This window comes from Papio anubis, chromosome 6 (assembly GCF_008728515.1).
Source record: "Papio anubis isolate 15944 chromosome 6, Panubis1.0, whole genome shotgun sequence".
Lineage (NCBI taxonomy): Eukaryota > Metazoa > Chordata > Mammalia > Primates > Cercopithecidae > Papio > Papio anubis.
Window position 1 is genome coordinate 116,073,991 of NC_044981.1, and position 22,618 is coordinate 116,096,608.

Here is a 22,618-nt window from a genome sequence, read left to right on the forward strand (position 1 = left end):
GTAAAATAAAGTAAAAAAAAAAGTAAATAAAAGAGAGGTATTTATATAAATATGAAAGTATATTTTTGGTTAAAAAAGGTTATAAAAAATAATTTTATGTAAAAACTTAGATGGTAAATTTTTGGCCTAAAATAAAATGACTTATTATTTAAAAAAGAAAACCACATAAAACAAGAAAGTCCAAACATGTCATATATGGTCTGTGTAAGTTGTGACAATGTACATAAATTATTTTCTAGAGTCTTTCTAAAATTGGACCCCTATGTTAAAAAAAGGTTTTCTTAAGGTATTTATTTGTGCTCAATAAAATTACTATAAGTTTTTATTTAAATTCTATTATTTATTTTAAAAACTTATCAGAATCATATCTCAAAAATTCAACTTTGTTGTTTGTTTTGCTGCTTTCAACTCTTTGTCCCTTTCAGAAGGACTGAGATGATAACTTTCTCCTTCAGCTTTTTCATCAGATCCTGTAACTTTTTTCATCTGGTTCTAGTTGTTGTTGTGGCCTGATGCTAAAATGTTTTATCTTAAAAATAAAATAAATGTAATACAATAAAGTATAAAGTAAACGCAATGTTTTCCAAAACTATAACTTGATTTTGTACTCTTGGCTTTTTAAATATGTCTAAATTTTTCAGTGAAATCACAAAACTTTTCATGCAGTTACTAACAATTGTGTATTCCCCTACTATACTCACAACCTTGAACACACTTTTCCTGTGTCTGATTCAATTCAAGTATTTTTTTCTTTCATCACGCTTGACTTCCAGGTTATCTAAATGGGTTTTCCGTAAGGAAAATCAATCACACTAAAAAAGATTTCTCTTGCCTTTTGGGCAACTGGCTTTAAAAAAATAAGATTTTATATTTTATCAAGATAATTCCTATGTTATTATTATTAGATTTTTGATTACATAAAACTCTGAGATTAAAAAGAGTTAATGTTTTTACATTCATGTAATCTTTTATATTGCCTTTAAAGTCTTTTAACTATCAGGCCCATGATTCTGTTATTGTTTGTTTGTTTGTTTGTTTTTGAGACAGGGTCTTGCTCTGTCACTTGGGCTGTAGTGCAGTGGTCCAATCTCAGTTCACTGAAAACTCTGCCTCCCAGGTTTGAGTGATTCTTGTGCCTCAGCCTCCGGGGTAGCTGGGATTACAGACATGCATTACCACACCTGGATAATTTTCGTATTTTTAGCAGAGACATAATTTCACCGTGTTGGCCAAGCTGGTCTCAATGATCCACCCACCTCAGCCTCCCAAAGTGCTCAAAGTGCTGGGATTACATGAATTAGCCACCATAGCCAGCGTGTGATTCTGTTTTGATCAAATGTTTTGAGCCCTTTAACATCTTTGACAAATGTCATCAGAAGTTAAATTCTTCTAAATTAAGTCTCAGATTTGTTGTTGAAACTTATCAAAAGTATAAAAATTAGTCACTACAAGGTTGTAAAATATTTTTACAATTTCCAGTCAAGTCATGGACTACTATCAATACCTTCACCCCACTGAAAGATTTCTTATCAGGTGCTATTAACTAATCCTTCTGCTGTTAAGTTCAGAGTCTTGCCTCCTGGGCACACAGATGCCTAAACAGCTGATAGCTCAATGCATAAAACTTAAAGACAGGTCAATTTGGTACCCTTGCTTTTTGACTTTAATTTTGGGCTCTTATATTACTTAAAAGGGTTTTAATAATTAATAAACACCTGCCCACCTCCATTTGTATCTTGCCTAAAATGGGTAATTGGCTGTAAGTCTTTAGACTCTAAGTCCCTTGGCCAGAGGGGTGCCACCAAGGAACATGATGGCCTGGCACAGGTAGTCACACCAGCCTGACATTAATATGAACCAAAATAAAACCTTGACCATTGATACTGCCTCTGGCATATCTTGCCCAAAAAGGAAAGGGGGAATATATACTAAAAAGTAAAATCCTAAGGCTTCCCCAACTTACTGGGCAGACCCACCTCCTTGACCAAGGGAACCTCAGGAAAAAGACTTTTATGTTTATCCAAATTTAAAACAGCATCATCTTGTGCAATTCATACCCGTTATTTGTATGAAATGTAAACCATGTACTTATATTGAGCAGAGACTGAATATTGTTAGTAACATATTAATATTAAGTACATTATATTAATATCACAGAATTTATATTCTTCATGTCAATGTTATCTAATACTATAAGTAACTTAAAAGCATGGTTCATATATATTTGATTTATTTTATTTCAAATATCTTATAAGTAGGCATTCAAAAAATACTCTGGCAGGTAGAATATTATTTTTGCATTTTAGTGAATCTTTGAATTTAGATTCATCTGATTTACTCAACTAGTAAGAGTACTTGAAAAATATGATGGATATATTATATTTTCTTGAATTAGTAGCAGTTCTAATGAGGCTAAAACTTTTAGGAATAAAATAAATTTTATATATATACATAATTTTAATGGATTCCACAAATGTACAGAACAATCAGGTTTATTACTATCATTTGACTACTTCTAAATCATTTCACCCACTGGTTTCCTATGAATTAGGTGAAAATAATAGCAGATTCAAGGAAGGACAAAGGCATTAGTGGTAATTTAACCCTTGGAAAATCTAAATATATTCAAACTAACATGGCTGTTATTAAGATAGACCAGTGTGTTTAAAGATTTAATCTCTACAAGTGCTATTTAAAAATGAAAGTTTACTGAGTGATATTCCAGTCAATATGATTCAAGTGGTTGGATGTGAGATCCAGAAACTAATGTGTTCTCTGGAAAATACTTCAAGAATCCCTGAAATAGAGATATCTAAGTGCAAAACTCTTGGGCCGGAAAATTAATGCTAATAAACACAGGAGAAAACAGATCTCCATCCTATGAATGTTCATGCAAAGAAGCAGAAAGAAGTGTGTCAGTCAGAAATTAAGGAATAACTTCATACACAACATTTTAAGTGATAATGTAACACTTTGGAGAGAAGAAGAAAAGTAAAGGCTCTAAACAAAAATTCAATAATATCTCAGAAGCCAGTACAAGAAATATTAAACTATATTGATAAACATTTATTTTTGATTAGTTGCCAAAAAGCAATTACTTTTTTTACTGAATACCACAGGAGAAACTTACCCTAAATCATTACAAAAATGCAATTTTTATCACTAGGATAATACATCCACATAGTAAGTATTTTATTTAATAGAAAAAACTTTCTTACCCGACTAAATAAAATATCCTGTGGACGTTTCCAGGAATAAATTTTCAACGATGGTGGTAACTCAATCTTTCCTTCAGGGTCTTCAAAAAAATGCTATATAAAAATAAATTGTGTTTTTTCTCCATATTGTTTTATTAAAATAAAAACAACTAAATTTTAATAAAAAAGAAATAAATTGATTTGGTCAATCAACAAGCCTTTACAAAGCAGTTTGCGTCCTTGTCATAAGAGCTAATTCATGGAGTATTTTAAAAATACTGAATTTAACAATAATGTATGTAATTTACATATACTCATTGATTACATGTAATATGCTCATTGATTTTTGAGCTGCATTTTGATTGTATATGAGGTAGCCCAAACAAGCATGAGATGCTTTGGAAAATAAATTAGATATGGCAGGAAAGCAATTTACGATGGGCCAGACATGGCCACATTCTCCATTGAAAAAATTTTTTTACTTGAATGGAGAAGATTTAAAAATATTTATTTAATTTTCAACTATTAGAATCATAAACAAGATTATATATAAATAAAACTTGGATGTTTGACCTGATTTTCATTTGTTAATTTTAAAAATTAATCTCTTTCCTTTGAGATAATTATAGATTCATATACAGCTGTATGAAATAATACAATGGGTTCTTGTATTCCCTTTACCCAATTTCTCCAAGTGTAACATCTTGTGAAACTGTAAGCAGTATCACAACCAGGATATTGACATAGACGGTCAAGATATAGAACAATTTTATCACCACAAGTACCATTCCTATGCTTTTTCATAGCCATACCTATGCTTCCACTCCCCATCCCATACCCCATCCCTAACACCTGGCAGAAATTCCTCTGATCTCTATTTCTATAATTTTGTCATTATATACCAAATGTCTATATAACATTCAGTAATGTTATATAGATGAAATCACGCCATATGTGGTATAATTGTAAGGAAGTATGAAATCCTTTGGATTGGTTTTGCTTCTGTCTGTATAATTCTCTGGAGATTCATCCAAGTTGTTTCAGGTATCAATAGTTTGTTTTTGTTTATTGCCGAGTAATATTTCATGTATAGACATTTGTTTTTTCACCAATTGTTTATTGAAGAACATCTGGGCTGTTTCCAGGGTTGGGCTATTACCAATAAAGCTGCTGTTAACACCTGCATAACATAAGTTTTCATTTATCTAAGATAAATGCCCAAGAAAGCAATTAATTCATTAATTTTTGAACTCTTATTATGGGTCAATTAGTGAGCTCTGGAGAAAGAGTAATATCCAAATGCATACTCTCAAATGCTAGCAATCTAGTAAGTTAGAAGTGCTTCAGGCAAGTACTATGTAAGAGTTCTTCTTATAAAACATAACATTAAAATTGCCAAGTTATAAATGAAATTGCTTCAGGAATATAAACTATCTGTACAGGATAAAGAGCAACTAAGCTTCACCTGAGTTAATAAGGACAGGGATAAATAAATACTGTTTTGTGATTTTCATAGTAATCATGTTTTTACCCTAAGTCTGGTGTGGCCTGAGAAACAGGTTATATTTGAGGGCATTGTGTATAGTCCGAACATTGTAAGTATATATGTTTATCTGAAGATGTAGTTTATTGTCACCTTTAAGATCCTGGAATAATCTGAATGAAGACAAAGCATATGTCAACATCCAGGCAAGATTCTCAAAAAGTGAATCATTGAAAAATTGACTGAATTTCCAGGAGCTGTTGCTACACTTCTTGGGTTTTCTCACATCATTTTCCCCTCCTTTATTGCAAATATTTAGTTGTTTTAAAGTTCCTTATCTAACAATGCCAAAATCTAAAGTGTTCATGGATCAATTTCTATTATTTGATTTCTCCTCTTGGTTTTCAGTCACTTGGTTCTATTTCTTTTCATATCTTGTAATTTTTTTAAAAAAACCCTTTTATTTTATAATTGGGGGTACGTGAGGAGCTTTGTTCCACAGGTAAACTCATGTCACAGGGGTTTGTTGTATAGATTATTTCATCAGCCGGTTGTTAAGCCTACTACCTAATAGTTATCTTTTCTGTGCCTCTCTTTCTTCCCAGCCTCCCTAATCAAGTAGATCCCAGTGTCTGTTGTTTCCTTCTTGGTCTTTATAAGTTCTTATGATTTAGCTCCCACTTAGAAGTGAGAATGTGTGGTATTTGGTTTTTTGTTCCTGCATTAGTTTGCTAAAGATAGTAGCCTCCAGCTCCATCCATGTTCCCACAAAAGACATGATCTTGTTCTTTCTCATGGTTTCACAGTGTATACGTACACATAGTGTATATGTATCCATGGTGTATATGTATCACATTTTCTTTATTCAATCTGTCATTGATGGTTATTTAGGTTGCTTCCATGTTTTTTGCTATTGTGAATAGTGCTGCAATGAACATTCACATGCATGTATCTCTACGGTAGAATGATTTATGTCCCTCTGGGTATATAGCCAGTAATAGGATTGCTAGGTCAAATGGTAGTTCTACTTATACCTCTTTGAGGAATTGACGTAGTGCTTCCTACAATGGTTGAACTATAAGCATTCCTTTTTCTCCATAACCTCACCAGCATCTGTTACTTTTTTTGGCTTTTTAATAATACAAATTCTGATAGGTGTGAGATGGCATCTCTAATAATAAATAATATTGAGCTTTTTTCATATGCTTGTTGGCTGCACGTATGACTTCTTTTGAGAAGTTCAGGTCTGTTCATGTCATTTGCCCACTTTTAAATGTGGTTGTTTGTTTTTCTCTTGTAAATGTGTTTAAATTCCTTATAGATACTGGATATTAGACCTTGGTCAAATGTACAGTTTGCAAATGTTTTCTCCCATTCTGTAGTTTGTCTGTTTACTCTGTTGATAGTTTATTTTGCTGTGCAGAAGTTCTTAAGTTTAATCAGATCCATTTGTCAATTTTTGCTTTTGTTGCAATTTCTTTTGGTGGCTTCGTCAAGAAATCTTTGCCCATTTCTATGTCCAGGATGCTATGGTATTGCCTAGGTTGTTTTTCAGGGTTTTTATAGTTTTGGGTTTTACATTTAAGTCTTTATTCCATCGTGAGTTGATTTTTGTGTATGGTGTAAGAACAGGGTCTAGCTTCAATCTTCTACATATGGCTAGCCAGCTATCTCAGCACCATTTATTGAATGGGGAGGCTTTTCCCCATTGCTTGTTTTTGTCAGCTTTGTCAAAGATCAGATGGTTATAGATGTGTGGCCTTACTTATGGGCTCCCTACTCTGCCTCATTCGTCTATGTGCCTGTTTTCAAATCAGTACCATGCTGTTTTGGTTACTATAGCCTTGTATAATAGTATGGTTTGAAGTCAGGTTGAGTGATTCCTCCAGCTTCTTCTTTTTTTTTTTTTTTCCCTTAGGATTGCCTTGACTATTTGGGCTCTTTTTTCGTTTCATATGAACTTTAAAATAGTTTTTTCTAGTTCTGTGAAGAATGTCATTGGTATTTTGATAGGGACAGCATTGAATCTGTAAATTACTTTGGGCAGTACAGCCTTTTCAATGATATTGATTCTTCCTATCTATGAGCATGGAATGTTTTCCTGTTTGTTTCTGTTTGAGCAGTTTTGTAGTTCTGCTTGTATAGTTGTTTCACCTCCCTGGTTAGCTGAATTCCTAGGTATTTTCTTCCTTTTGTGACAAATGTGAATGGCTTGCCTTTCTGATTTGGCTCTCATTTTGTCTATTGTTGGTGTATAGGAATACTAGTGGTTTTTATACATTGAATTTGTATCCAGCAACTTTGCTGAACGATCAGCTACTGGAGCTTTTGGGACAAGACTATGGGGTTTTCTAGATATGGAGTTATGTCATCTTCAAATAGAGATAGTTTAACTTCCTCTCTTCTTGGATGCACTTTATTTCTTTCTCCTATCTGATTGCTCTGGCTAGGACTTCCAATACTATGTTAAATAGAAGTGGTGAGCGAGGGCATCTTTGTCTTATGGTGGTTTTCAAAGGGGAATGCTTCTGGCTTTTACCCATTCAGTATAATGTTGACTGTGGGTTTGTCATAGATGGTTCTTATTATTTTGAGGTATGATCCTTCAATATCTAGTTTATTAAGAGATTTTTACATGAAGTGGTGTCAAATTTAATCAAAAGCCTTTTCTTCATCTATTTAGATATTCACGTGGTTTTTGTCTTTAGTTTTGTTTATGTGAAGAATCACGTTTATTGATTTGCATATGTTGAGCCAACCTTGCATCCTGGGTATGAAGAGTACTTAATCATGGTAGATTAGCTTTTTGATGTGCTGCTGGATTCGATTTGCAAGTATCTTGTTGAGGAATTTTGCATCGATGTTCATCAAGAATATTGAACTGACATTTTCATTTTTTGTTGTGTCTCTGCCAGGTTTTGTTATCAAGATATTGCTGGCCTCATAGAATCACTTTGGGAGGAGTCCCTCCTTCTCAATTTTTTAGAATAGTTTCAGTAGAAATGGTACCAGCTCATCTTTCTACATATGGTAGAATTCAGCTGTAATCCATCAGGTGCCAGGCTTTTGTTTAGTTGGTAGGCCCCTTATTACTGATTCCATTTCAGAGCTTGTTATTGGTTTGTTCAGGAAAACAATATCTTCCTGGCTCAGTCTTAGGAGGGTGTATGTGTCCAGCAATTTATCCATCTCTTCTAGGTTTTGTAGCTCATGTGCATAGAGGAGTTTGTAGTCGTTTCTGATAGTTGTTTTTATTTCTGTGGGGTCAGTAGTAACACTACCTTCATCATTTCTAATTGTGTTTATTTGGATTTTGTATCTTTTCTTTGTTATTAGTCTAGCTAGTGGTCTGTTTTACTAATTTTTTCAAAACAACAACAACTGGATTTGTTGATCTTTGAAATTATTTTTCCTGTCTAATTTTCCCTCAGTTCAGCTATAATTTTCATTATTTCTCATCTTCTGCTAGCATTGGGATTAATTTGTTCTAGCTTCTCTAATTATTTCAATTGCGAAGTTAGATTATTAATTAAAAATATGGACCTCTTCACGAATTTGTGTGCCATGTTTGCACAGGAGCCATGCTTGTGCAGGAGCCATGCTTGTGCAAGGGCCATGCTTGTGCAGGGGCCATGCAAATCTTTTCTGTATCATTCCAATTTTAGTATATGCACTGCTGAAGTGAGCACTGTATACTGATTTTGAATCCTGAAACTTTGCTGAAGTTGTTTACCATCTGAAGAAGCTTTTGATCTGAGACTATGGGGTTTTCTAGATATAGAATCATGTCATCTGCAAACAGGGAGAGTTTGACTTCCTCTCTACCTATTAGGGTGCCCTTTATTCCTTTTTCTTAGCTGATTTCTCTGGCTAGAACTTCCAATACTGTGTTGAATAGGAGTGGTGAGAGAGGGCATCTTTGTCATGTGCCAGTTTTCAAGAGGAATGCTTCCAGCTCTTGTCATTCAGTATAATGTTTGCTGTGGGTTTTTCATAGATAGTTCTTTTTATTTCAAGGTATGTTCCTTCAATACCTAGCTTATTGAGAGTTTTTAACCATTTCCCACTTGCCCCCGAGAATACTCACCAGCAGTGCTTGCAGTTGCAGTGTTTATTCCAAGATAAAACACGTTTGGTATAAGAAATTCTTTCACCACCTCTAAACATCAAAGCACTGAATTCCTACATCCTGTTCAAGAAGGACAATCCTGAGCACATGATTAACCAGGTAAACCTCAGACTCCTGTTGATTAAAAGAATGCTGGAAAAGCATCACACCCCAGGGCAGCAACATCTTCAAGGTCACCCATGTTCTGATGATGCCACACATCTTCATCTGTCTGGAAGACATTTTGCCCAAAAGCCTACTACCAATATCAGGGAAATGAAATGAAATACAAGTAATCACTGCAAAGTTTGAGGCTTGCACAACAGCAAGGACGGCAATAATATCTGGAGAGAAATACATTGTTTTTTGCAGAATGTGATGTTCCACTTTGTGTTATTCTGTGCTTTGAAATTTATCACATGAAGAAAAGTATTAAATACTGATCATCATATACATTTCTGTTACATTAATATTAGAGAGAAGTTCTGTTTAGAAATAACTCTAAGAACAGCTTTTTATGTTTTATTTTCACATTGAAAATTAGTCAGATTTGCTTCAGCCTCAAAGAGTATGTTTATGTAAAATTAAATGAATGCAGGAAGTGAGCTGCACTTTTTTGTAAATGGGAAAAGGCTTAACATCAAGGGGTGTTGAATTTTATCAAAAGTTGTTTCTGCATCTGTTGAGATAATCATGTGGCTTTTGTCTTTAGTTGTGTTTATGTGATGAATCACACTGATTGATTTGTGTCTGATGAAGCAACCTTGCATCCTGGGAGTGAAGCCTACTTGATCATGGTGGATTAGCTTTTTGATGTGCTGCTGGATTTGGTTGGCAAGTATTTTGCTGAGGATTTTTACATCAATGTCCAGCAAGGATACTGGCCTGAAGTTTTTTGTTGCTGTTGTGTCTCTGTCATGTTTTGTTACCAGGATGATAATGTTCTCACGGAATGAGTTGGGGAGGAGTATCTCCTTCTCAATTTTTTTGGAATAGTTTCTGTAAGAACGGTACCAGCTTGTCTTTGTACATCTGGTAGAATTCACATGCTTAATAAGTTTTGATGAATGATATACACTGAGTATAAAAATTAATATGGGCTCTAGATAATGATGTCTTCTTCTAGAGAGGAGAATTTTACTTCCTTTTGGCAGGCAGAGTACAAGATGTACCTGACCCAGTCAACACTGGGTTTCAGGATTTGGTAGGGCTGGTGTAAATTTGGTTTGCCCTTACTTCATACAGAATGCTTAGCTGGTCTGGTGCACTGTCTAAAAAAGCTGGAGTGTATATCAGGGTCCCTTTACCTTGATGTTCCTAAATTTATCTCCAAAGCACCATTAAATCATTTTTTACTTCACCTTCAAGCTGCTGCTGTTTACTCATTTGCTCCATAGCTTTTCCTTCATACATAGTTTAGGAGTTGAGTAAATATCTTGAAATAAAATTATATCCAAAATTTTCAGATCGCTTCTCTGCCATTAGCCCTGGGGTTTTGGTTCAAGTTTGGATTGCTTTAGCAGTCCTAGGCAATATCCTCTGTCTCTCCAACTCAAGAAACTGACACAGGTCCCAGGACACTACTTTGTGCTTGATCCCTAACCTTCGTGTCTTGAATTAATAAATGTACTTGAGAGAGGAATAAATAAATAAAAAAAGAACAAGGTGAATGTGGAACTGACCTTGTTGTGGTTCCCTTTTCCCCAGGATTTGGGTCTCCCTCATTAAGAAGTTAACGGTAATCTTTCCACATTATTTTTCTTTAGCTGTGTCCCTTATAATGACCTTACAGTAATGCATAATATATTCACAATTTGATTCACCCATCACATTCTTTAGTTCTCATCACTTAGCTAAAGAAGTGAGACCTTTCTCTGGACTTAGAGGGAAGAGTGAATTCATCTGAGGCTGATTTCCTGATGACTAGCCTCACATCTAGGGATATGGCCTTCTGCAAAACTCCAAGGGTACTTGCTATAGTTGAATGCTTAAGGAAATTAATCTTAGTAAAATATGGATACTGCAAATCAGGGCTAAGAGCTACCATGCAACCGTTTCACGCAGATGCAATCACAAGGCCTGGACACTGTCCACGACTCACTCCAGTGGAGGAACTACTGCTTCATGAGCCATGGGTGAGATTGTGACAGACCAGAAGTGGAAAGTAAGGTTCTATTCTAGATTTTACCACTTTACATTTTGGTTTGACCTAGTGCTCTCCTACTCTTGAAAGCTAAAGTGACAGAATAGGATATTGTTTAAGGTTCTCAATTGTCACATTCTAATGGATAGCCCCTGTTCACAGCAAGAGTTGGCCTAGTGCTTTTTTAAACCATGTAGTTTTATAAAGCTCCTTAGTACAAGGGCCACAGTATCTACTTTGGGGTCCAATGTCAGGCAGCCTCATTTGCATATGCTGCCCCGAAATGAAATGGACATCAGGTGACCAACACACTGATGTCACACTTGCTAGTGCTCCAGTATCTCTGATTTTCCTCTAATAAATGTTCATCCGATAGACTTGCCCTTGGTTTAATAACTCTGATAAATCCCAGTATTTGACCCCCAACCTTCCAGGGATTTGCAAAAACCTTTTCAGTCGTGTGATGAAGGAATGTTTGCTCTCCAAGCTCCCTAAAAAGTTATTTTTATATCCTATTTCAAAAATTTCAAGCACTTTTGCCTTTCCCTGTCTGTAGTTTCTCCAGACTTCAGAGTGACTCATCTCTAGAACTTTTCCAGAGTTCAACTGCTCAGCTGAGGATTTGCACACTCTATCCTTCTGATGTAAATTCTGAAGGCTAAACACACACACACCCGCACCCACACATACTCCCTCTCTCTCTTTCTCTCTCTCCATAAGTTTTGAATCACTGAAAAAAATACATAGAATATGCCAATTTTCATTTGAACCCAGAGAATTCAAAGCCCTCTGCATCTAGAAGTCCCATAATCATTTTAGATGTAGTGCAAAGAATTTGTTCCCTTACATGTTGCTAATTTGGAAATTGTTTAGGTGCTAACAGAGTCAGCAACACCTTTACTGAATACCTTTTGTTAACAAATTGACCAATATGAATCATGCAATTTGTGATACAGTATTTTGTGAACAAAACATACATCCTAAGATTTACTATTTCAGAACGCTTTATGCAAAATTCAACTAAACCCTTCTGGCACTTACATTTATGTCTAGAAATTTATATTGCTTTCCATAAATACTTTTAAATGAATTATTGTGCCCAATAAGTAGATCATATTTTAAATGCCAAGTCAGACCCATAGCCTCAACTTTGAAGCCTTTAGAAATAGAGTAAACATTTTTAAATAGGCAAGATAACCTAAAGTAATATAATTGGAAAATGTAGAAATTCTACATTTTAGCGCCAATCTCAGGGACATGCCATGTTTATGTGACAAAAAGTAAAAGAAGAGCAGTAAGGATCTTTATTCACATATCTTGAGGAGACAGTAGGAGGAATACAGTTTTCATCTCACAGTAACATTTCTTTTGAAAAATTATCTTTCCTATTATCTCCAGGTCACAGCTTACAAGTCCACTGTGGATTTTCATTTTCTAAACCACTCTTTATAAATGCCTGTTTCCAAACTCTGTCCAAGGTCCACTGGCTAACTTGCCTTCTCTCTTAATTTTTCCTTTATTTCATTATGATTCTTTGGTCACATCACTTTCTTCCAGTTTACCCAAATATGATTCACCGAAGCTCAGGTCTAAGGCTTGGAAAGACAGAGTGGGAGTGTTGGGAGGTGGGGCCAATAGACAAATAAAAAATTTCCCTTTTGAATGGAGATTGTGGAGAAGAATGAATACCCTCTTATGTTTACAAATCTCATTCCATTATAAAACTAAAAACCAAAATGAAACCTAGTCACATTCACATCTACTTACAAATACAGGGCTTTTTCCTGTTTTGTCCTTTTCTTTTGCACCTTTGCCTGCATCCCACTTTTCTGAATTTATGTCAGCTTCACTCCACTCTGGCCAGATTGGGAATTTGCCCTTCTTTTGTTCAATAGAACCAGGTTGTACATTACTGCCAAAAAGATAGAAACTAGACAGAGACAGAGAGTGGTAGATTAGGTTTAATTAAAATCTCTGAGGTCAAATATTGGAGTAACTGCATAACATAAATCTGTCTTCTCAGCTGAGTCATACTAACTACATTTTTAATACAATCATACTTATGGCTAGGCAGCTTCTACATGTTAAGGTTCTAAAGACTGAAATAACCCCAAAGAGTTTATCACATAAACTAAAGTGGAGTCTTAGTCCCTACTTACTAAAGCAAGAATTTTTAAAAAATGATATACAGTATTATCAAATATCATAAACACAGACAACATATAGTTGATAAATAGCTATCTTCTCACGCTGATATATAGAATCTTGTCTATATATCTATCAGTCTATATGTATTTTTTCAAAAATTAAATCACTTTGCATATACTTTGTATAAACCGGTTTGTACCACTTATCAGCATATTGTTAATATTTCTCATGTTCTAAATGTTTATCTAAATGCTAATTTAAGGATTGTACAAGATCCTCTTGTATGAATATACCTCATTTCATTTAACTAAGCTTCTATATTTGGAAATTTGGGGGGGTCAATTTTTAAAATGTTTAAATTTTTCACTTTCATAAACAAGACTATGGTGGTTGTTCTTACTGCAAAATCTTTGTGTACATTCACATTATTTTGTTAGGATAGATTTTAATGAGGAGACTTCCTGTTCCAAAGTGTATGCATATTTAAGGTTTGTGATAGATTTTGACTAATTTTCTACCGAAAAGTTGGGCTTGTTTCCGACTTTAAATATATGTGTATTACAGTTTCCATATTACTAAACCTTGAATGCTACTTTTTGTTCATTTTCATGATTTTTAAAGTGTAAAATAGGAATATTATTCAGTTTTCAAGTTTTTAACTACTTGTGAGGCTAGAACACTGCCTATAGACCATGGGATAAGCAGTTAAAAAACCAGACTAAAATATCTATACAGCTTATATTCTAGTGGGTTCTAGATACAAATTAAATATCTTAAATTAAGTAAAATATACAATATACAGTAACACATTGCTTATCAACAAGGATACATTCTAAGATATCCATTGTTAGGCAATTTTGTTATTCTTCAAACAATAGAGTGTGCTTATACAAACCTAGTAAGCATACTACACAACGGATACAGCCTGCAACACAGCTAGGCTATATGGTACAGTATATTGCTCCTAAGTTATAAACCTCTACAGCTGTTACTGTCCTGAATATTGCAGGCAGCTGTAACACAATGGTAAGCATCTGTGTATCTAAGCACATCTAAACATAGAAAAATACAGTGAAAATGTAGCATAAAAGTTAAAACAGAATGGTACACCTGTATAGCACACTTACCATGAGTGGAGCTTGCAGGAAGTTGCTGTTAATGAGTCAGTGAGTTGAGAGTGACTGTGAAGGCCTGGGACATTACTGTACACTACTGAAGAATTCATAAATATTGTGCACTTAGGCTACATTAAATTTGTTAAAAAAAAAAACTTCTTTCTTCAATAATAAATTAACCTTAGCTTACTAGATGTCCACTCTCATATATGAGGCTCATCAGTGACCAAAGTGTTGCTATGAGGTGTGTGATTGTATCCAAACATGAAACTCCTAAGGGGGAATATAACACAGTACAGGCGAACTGATAAGGTACTCAATTTTTAAAACAGTGGTTAAAGAGAATGTCTATAGTAAAGTAATATTTTAATAATGAAAGAAAGTGAGGGATCAAGCTATATGACTATCCATCAAAGAATTCTTCAGATACAGGAAGGAAGGGTATTCCAGATGCAGAGGGCATCCTGACTTAGTTTAAGAATAATATGGATGTCAGTATGCCTTAAGCTGTGTGAATGGGAAGAAAAGCAATGGAAGTTGATTGCAGACAGCTACTACGTGAGAAGATTGTCAAAGTTACCTAAGCCAGGGGAAGGATCTTTACTGAGTGAGATAAGAAGCCAAAGGATGGTTCTGAGCAGGGGTCCAAAATGGTATTATTAGAATTTGATGATCATTCTTGCTGCTATGTTGAGAAAGACTAAAGGAAGAAGGGAGACAATGTAGAAGGCTTTGAATTAAGAGGAGAGAGCTAAGGGGGGGTTGGACTGGTTTGGTAACTGAAGAGAAGGCAAGAAATAGATTCTGCTTATACTTTAAGATAGAGAAAGCAGACAGAGTTGATATTTCCTTACAGACAGAAGACCATGATATGGAGAAAAATTGAGGCAGGGGGCATAAAACAGCAGTGCACTGATAAATGAGATTGTGCTTTAGATGCCAAAAATACAGCCTTGAGGATACTGAGTAGGTAATTAGATGTCAGATTCTAAAGTTTGGGAGAAAAATTGGACAACAAGTGAAACTTTGAGAGTAATCAACATCTAGGTGGTATTTAAAGTCTTAAGACTGGATGAAATCATCAAGAAAATAACTACTTAAGGAAGGGGCACACCCAGGGATGCTAACAGCTGGTATAGATTGAGCAATAACAATTCTAAATTGACCCCGACCACAATGCTGGTTCAGTGTCTTCAAAGCCTCCAACTAAGCCAGACATTTATTCTGTATTTTATGTAGCAGGAGCAAAGATTTAAAGTCCTCAGGGCAAGTCAGGGACCTAGGGCAAAAGGCAGAAATGTCTGGAACTCAGAGTTATTGGTAATTGTTAAGACTACCTACCGAGGAATATAAAAATATTTCAATACTCTAGTAATCAACGGAGTTGTATTTCTGCCCTGGTACTCTATACGTAAGGGTCAGAGAGATAAGGAGGAAATAACTGTGAACACTGAGAAAAGAAAGCAGTCCCTGAATGTGGTAGACAGAATAACCACCAACTCCTACTTCAAATGCATACATATCTTAGTCCCTGGAAGCTGTGGGTATGTTACCCTCCATGGAAAAAGGGAGCTTGTAGATGTGATTAAGTATGTTGACATGGGGAGATTATCCTGGATTATCTGGGGGTCCCAATGTAACCTCCAAGAGTGCTCAAAAGTGGAAGAAGGAGTCAGAGGAGGTTAGAGGGAAAAGTGACTACTGAAGAAAGCAAAAAGGGAAAATTGCTGGGTTTGGAAGACAGGGAAAAGTGGCCACAAGCTGAGGAATGTGATCAAGTTCCAGAAGATGGAAAGGCAAGGAAGTGGATTTTCTCATAGAGCCTATAGAAAGGAAGGCACGCGGGGCGCGGTGGCTCAAGCCTGTAATCCCAGCACTTTGGGAGGCCGAGACGGGTGGATCACGAGGTCAGGAGATCGAGACCATCCTGGCGAACACGGTGAAACCCCGTCTCTACTAAAAAGTACAAAAAGAACTAGCCGGGCGAGGTGGCAGGTGCCTGTAGTCCCAGCTACTGGGGAGGCTGAGGCAGGAGAATGGCGTGAACCCGGGAGGCGGAGCTTGCAGTGAGCTGAGATCCGGCCACTGCACTCCAGCCTGGGCCACAGAGCGAGACTCCGTCTCAAAAAAAAAAAAAAAAAAAAGGAAGGCAGCCCTGCTGAAACATTGTTGGTAGCTCAGTAAGACCCATTTTGGACTTGTGACCTCGAGAATTCCAAATGAATTTATCAATGAATGTGTGTGGTTTGAAGCCATTAAGTTTGTGATATTTTATTCCAGCAGCCATAAGAAACTAATATACTGAGGTAGGACAAATACAGTGGAAGGTGATACCTTGGAAACCAAGTGAAGCTTTTTTTTTTTTTTTTTTTTAATGAGGACATGAGCAGGAGACCTAAATGCAGCTAACAGATCAAGCATGATAAAGTGAAAACAACTAAATGTTGAATTTAGCAACAGGGAAATGTCTCTCAAATATCACCTACTGGAGATGAGGGCTAGAGGAGGACCTTCCTGAACACCCTATTATAGCAAGGCACACTTCTCTGCATCATTTCATATTGCTCCATTTTTATACCACTCAATACTCTCACTAATCCTTTATGTGCTCACTGTGTGCCTCCATAAGTAGGATTTGTAAACTCTACTGTGGTAGGAACATGGGATTTTTTTTGTTCATTTCCTCCATCGCCAGTAACTGGGATGGTACCTGGACAAAGTAATAAATCTATCTCTGTAACATCCATTTATATGAAATGAAACAATGAATGCCTACAATTTACATTTCTGATAATATCTAATTGAAACTCTGTCAAATTTTTATATGTAGGTAGAGATTGACCAGAGGCCTACCGATCCTGTTTCCATTTCTTTTGCAATTTGGTTAGCACTAAGTTATGTTGTATTCTAGCTTTGGGTTCATAAACATTCTGTGAGATACTTCTCCTTCTCTTCCTGCTCAATGTCTGCCTGAGTCCTATGAGGACACCTTACAAAATGGTTATAACACAAAATGAAAGGAGTCAGGAACTCTTATTCAGCACATGCAAAGCCAGCACTACATACCTGGTCACACTCTGGTATGAATGAGAAATATTCTTTGTAGTATTAAGTCAATGAGATTTGTTTTTTTTGATACTATAGCATTGGCTCAAATAAAGAGTGCAATTATACTCTTAGGATTTGGATTTCCTCTTTCATATCTTTAATCATTATAAGCACTTGTATGCTATACTACAGATTATTCTTCTATTGTCCTAAACTTTCCATTTTTGGTTCTCTTGTTTGTTGTGACTTCTGCAATATTTTGTATATTCTTTAATTATGAACTTATACTTATCAGGGTTTTCTTCTCCTCCAATCCTCTTCCTCCAAAGCAATCCTGTGTTGAGAAGATGTTCTTCCAATATAACATTGAGTTTTCTTCTGTCAGAAACCCCAAATGAATAAGCCATCCAGGAACCCATAGATAATGTAAAAACAAGTCACAAACCTACACAAGTCTCAGTGAAAAGTTAGCTTTCTTAAAATCTTTCTGTGCTTAGGTGGATTTTCTCATTCGTCTCTTTAAAGAGGATTAAACTCTCGGAAAGCTATATTTTCTTTTTTTTTTTTTTTCATTTTCCATTTTTCTTTTTCTTTTCTTTTATTTTATTATGTATTATTATTATTATTATACTTTAAGTTCTAGGGTACATGTGCATAACATGCAGGTTTGTTACATATGTATACTTGTGCCATGTTGGTGTGCTGCACCCATCAACTCATCAGCACCCATCAACTCGTCATTTACATCAGGTATAACTCCCAATGCAATCCCTCCCCACTCCCCCCTCCCCATGATAGGCCCCGGTGTGTGATGTTCCCCTTCCCGAGTCCAAGTGATCTCATTGTTCAGTTCCCACCTATGAAAGCCATATTTTCATCTAAGGTTGGAATACTTCCTTTCCTCATTTGGGCACAAGACCATGTCCTGTATATATTGAAACAAAAGATTCCAATTTTTTAAGACTGATAGGACTTCCCTCAGAGCCATGGCACTCCAATCATCAATTTTTCTCTTCACTTCTGGATCCTGAAGATCCTTATTCTTCTTTTGTTTGTTTGTTTGTTTGTTAAGAAGCAGGGTCTCACTGTGTTGCCCAGGCTGGTCTGTAAGTCCTGAGCACAAATGATGCTCCCACCTCAACCTCCCAAGTAGCAGGGAGTGCCAACATGCCTGGCTTTTATTCTTTGTATACATATTTATAAGTATTTGTATTCTTTTCTTTTTTTTTATGGCCTTAGTATTTTGTCTGGCTGGCCTCTAACTCCCGGGCACAAATGATCCTTCCACCTTGGCCTCCCAAGTATATAGGACTACAAGCATGTGTGATCCTGCTCAGCTTTTCCTTTCTTTCTTTCTTTCTCTCTCTCTCTCTTTTTTTTTTTTTTTTTTTGTTTGTTTTTTAGACGGAGTTTCACTCTTGTCACCCAGGCTGGAGTGCAATAGTGTGATCTCAGCTCACTGCAACTTCTGCCTCCCGGGTTCAAGCAACTCTCCTGCTTCAGCCTCCCGAGTATCTGGGACTACAGGCACCTACCAGCATGCCCAGCTATTTTTTCTATTTTTAGTAGAGATGGAGTTTCATCATGTTGGCCAGGCTGGTCTCGAATTCCTGACCTCAGATAATCCACCTGTCTTGGCCTCCCAAAGTGCTGGGATTACAGGCATGAGCCACAGCACCTAGCCAGCTTTTTTTTCTTTATAGACACATTTATAGGTAGTGTTATTCTTTTAAAATATTAATCTACTATCATCCTAGAAACGAAAGTCTGAAAATTTATACATTGTTAAAGAGAGTTCCTAAGTAGCATGTAAGAATGTATTATAAAGGAGTAAGGGTGACTAGAATAGTTTTCAGGGAAAAATGAAGCTTTTTTCATAGTATTAATGGAAAAATCAAGGCATAAATTAGCATATTACAATATCTCCTGTTTTATAGAGTATTGATACAAGCCTACAGATAAAAAGAAATTGATGATTTTGTCCATCAAAACCAGGATAAAATTACTTCATTTGTGAAGCTCAAAATCTGAAAATCTATTTATTTAAAGGAAGATATCATTTCTTAAATATAAGGGTTTTACTAAGATTATGTTTTGCTTCTTCACTGTCAAGTGTAAGTAAATCTTCCAGCTCCCTCCTTGAAGCTATTAAGCTTTATCTCTAATTGGCCTACTTTCCTTGTAATGCATCAAATATGTGTCCGTCTATATTGAAGGTTACTTAAAAAGACTCTCATTAGAGATGTCTCATACTAGCCCAATAGATCACCTACAGTGTTATACATACAATGTAAACAAAGCCGAAATGCAGCTCAAGGTGAAGTATAGTGTGGACTTCAAATGACCATGTAAACTCTTGCTTTTGAAACTCTCAGCACCGTTGCCTTTGAAGTCCACTGGCAGAATATGCCCACTGCTCTAGCACAATTGGAATCTTTTAAGTATTCAAAGTGCATTATTCTGGTCTCATTAATTCTGAGAATAAGATGATTTTTCAACATGAAAGTAATCCAGGAAGATTTAGGAACTGGCAACACAGGGAAATAAATGTTACTGAATTTAAGAAAATTCAAACCTGAAATAACTGAAAAATCAGAGTTACTCACAAAGTTAATTTATTTACATAGCAACATGCCCAGATACTAGTAAATTATTTAATTCATTAAAATTGCAAATTGTATTAAAAAGTTCAAAAACAATATATTATAAAAGTATAAGGTTAAAGGCCCTTCCACATACAATGAGTTTAAATGTTATTGAGACACCAGGAGCTTCACTAACCCTTTCAGGAGAGACTAGAAATCTGTGTATAATACAGATTTGTGGATAGTTACCATTTTTTTCAAAACAGTAAAAGTTAGTAATTTATGTAAAATCTCTACATTCCAAATGACCAATATGGGATATTCCAAAGCAAAGTGAGATTTGAAGGGAGGAAATTTTTCAAATGGCTACCAAGAGGATCGCTTTCTAGAGTAGAAATATAAAATATGAAGGTGCTCCTGGAGAAAAGAAAGCAAGCATAAATGAAAGAAGTGATCAAGACTGAAAAGCCATTGACAAATATTAGTGGACTAATTACAGAAAGAGCCTATAGGGCAGGTTGGGGCCAGAAATAGGGTAATCCCCAAGTAGGTACTGGGAAATGGATTTGAAAAGTGGCAAGCCAAGCTTAAATGTCTCTGTCTATCCTAGAAAAGAAGCTATAATTACCCTGTAAATATTAGGAGGCCAGAAATAGGCTTCATGGAGGAACAAGTGGTTAAAGTTACTGATAAATTCCTAGCTTAGGACTAAGATTGGCATAACTCCCCCCATAGTTTATGGTATATGTATCACTTTTCTATGATTTCACAGTAAAACATACAGGCTGGCCAAAAGAGAATCACTGAGGATCAAGGAAGCCCTCTACCTCCATAAGTGGTAGATAGCACTTCCAGCATAGCAGAAAAGTGTCCAACCTCTCAATGTTAAGACTTAAGACTTAAATGGGAGAAAGGGTAATATTTTAACAAATTAAAATGTTTATGGTAAATGCACCCAGTAATCAGAAAGAACTCTGCTCTTGTATTTTAACACAGTGAAATAAGCCCTATATTATATATTACACATTATTATAACTATTAATTATAATTAACTATTATTAAATAGTTAATACTATTTAGTAGCTGAATTATGTATAGGTCCTGGTGATCCCAGAGATAGGCCAGAGTTCAGGATAGAAATATTATTTGAGAGAGTTTTAAAAAGCAACTGCTTGTAAACTGATAAGGAAGTATTTCTATACTATAACAACTAACTTGTCCTTTTCAGGAGTGCATACCAACAGCATTTCACCAATGGGTAGAAAGCTGATCATCCTAGAAGGTCATGCAAACTCATGACAGAGAACAGTATGCACAAGTTCAAAGTATCTACAAAAAAAGAACTAAAAGAATAAAATTACAAAGCAAAAGAAGAAACTCAAACTATGAAAAGACAGTAAGTATATCAAATAAATAAATCACACACAAATAAAGTTTCTAAAACATTTGAGAAAAATACTCACTCAGAATGAGAAAGAATCTCACTCAACCAACAGTTCTTTTATTTCTAACACCAGCTACTAAATACCTGTTCTGTGACAAGTATTCTGCTTGATAATGGGGTTACCAGCCCATAAATACAAATAGCTGCTTTTGAATTTTTCAGGAATGCAAACAGGTAGACAGATAATTTCAATATGAAATGATGTGTGCAGAGATGGATGTCTTCCCAGGTGATAAAGAGGGGGGCATTGTGCCCAGTGTGAGGCAATTCGGAGAAACTTCTTACAGAAAATAGCATCTGACATGCCTCAAAACATAACTACAAATTTTCCAAGTTAAAAAAGGCAGAAAGGGCATCACTAGGAGAAAAGAACAGCATACAAGACAGTGCAGAGGCAAGAAACAGCAGAAAAGGTGCAGAGTTCTATAAGCTGTTCAGTACTATGCAAACTTATAGTATAACGCAGGGAAGAGGAGATAAGGTTACAGAAAAACAAAAGGTAGGCATGCAGCTCCTCACTGAGGGCCTTGCTGAAGAGTTTGAACTTTGTTTTCTAGTCAATGTTGACTTTGCTCATTATATAGAGATAAACATTTTATTCTTAGATATATATTATTTAATATTTACTAGTGGTTTCAAATATGAAACTTGAGGAAAATAGATATTGAAATACAACTTAAAAATGAGCACAATAATGATAATAATTCAAAACAATTTAAGGTAATTTTCATCAGATCTGAAAGTTGAACTCTTCTAGCGGAAATTCTTATATGGAGATGTTTCTAATAAAAAAATAATTTTTAACAATATAATATATAATGCCACTTATATTCAATTTGAGATTCCATATTTAATAAAAAACTTCTATCCAAACCTATGATATATTAGTTGTGAATACATGCTTGTAAATACGACTTTAAAATCTCTCATCTTAATATTTAAAAACAAATATAAAATTAAAAAAATAAGCCTGAGGAATATCACTTCCATCTTAGAGTCACAAGGACTGGATTTTTGTCACCTAAGACAACACAAAATCTGGACAAAATACATGAAATTGATTCTAAAGACATGGTTATGAAATGATGCACGTCATTGGCCCCTGAAAGATGAGAAACAAATGATGTGAGCCTTTTAACGGCCACGGCATATGGCCCTGAGAGAGTTTTCAGACTGCAAGGTAACACAGGCAAATCCCAGCATATTTCTTGCATACAGAAGGAGATGAGTGTCTGGGGCATATCTAGTTAGACTTTCAAGGACAGGATCCTAAAAGAGAGAGAGTTTCACAGATACAACTCCTGAGATCTTAAGAGTCATTCACAAATATTTAGCAAAGTACTTGTT

General features: G+C 35.5%; 1 protein-coding gene and 1 pseudogene across 6 annotated transcripts in view; both read right to left on the reverse strand.

Annotated features, from left to right (window-relative positions):
* Positions 1-22,618, reverse strand: part of ADGB (androglobin) — a 235,351-nt gene that overhangs the window by 179,433 nt on the left and 33,300 nt on the right. For 4 of the 6 annotated variants that reach the window (XR_002521725.2, XM_021937748.2, XM_021937749.2 and 1 more), the window contains exons 2-4: positions 14,207-14,231; positions 12,699-12,861; positions 3,219-3,311 (exon numbers count right to left, since the gene is read on the reverse strand). Coding sequence is in view for 5 of the 6 variants with exons in the window: in XM_021937748.2 (XP_021793440.2) it covers positions 3,219-3,311; positions 12,699-12,861; positions 14,207-14,231 (281 nt within the window). In the remaining variant the exon portion in view is untranslated. The remainder of the gene's footprint in view (positions 1-3,218; positions 3,312-12,698; positions 12,862-14,206; positions 14,232-22,618) is intronic. The other 2 variants (XM_021937751.2, XM_021937750.2) reach the window with 2 other exon arrangements.
* LOC116275504 lies at positions 8,212-8,369 on the reverse strand (annotated as a pseudogene).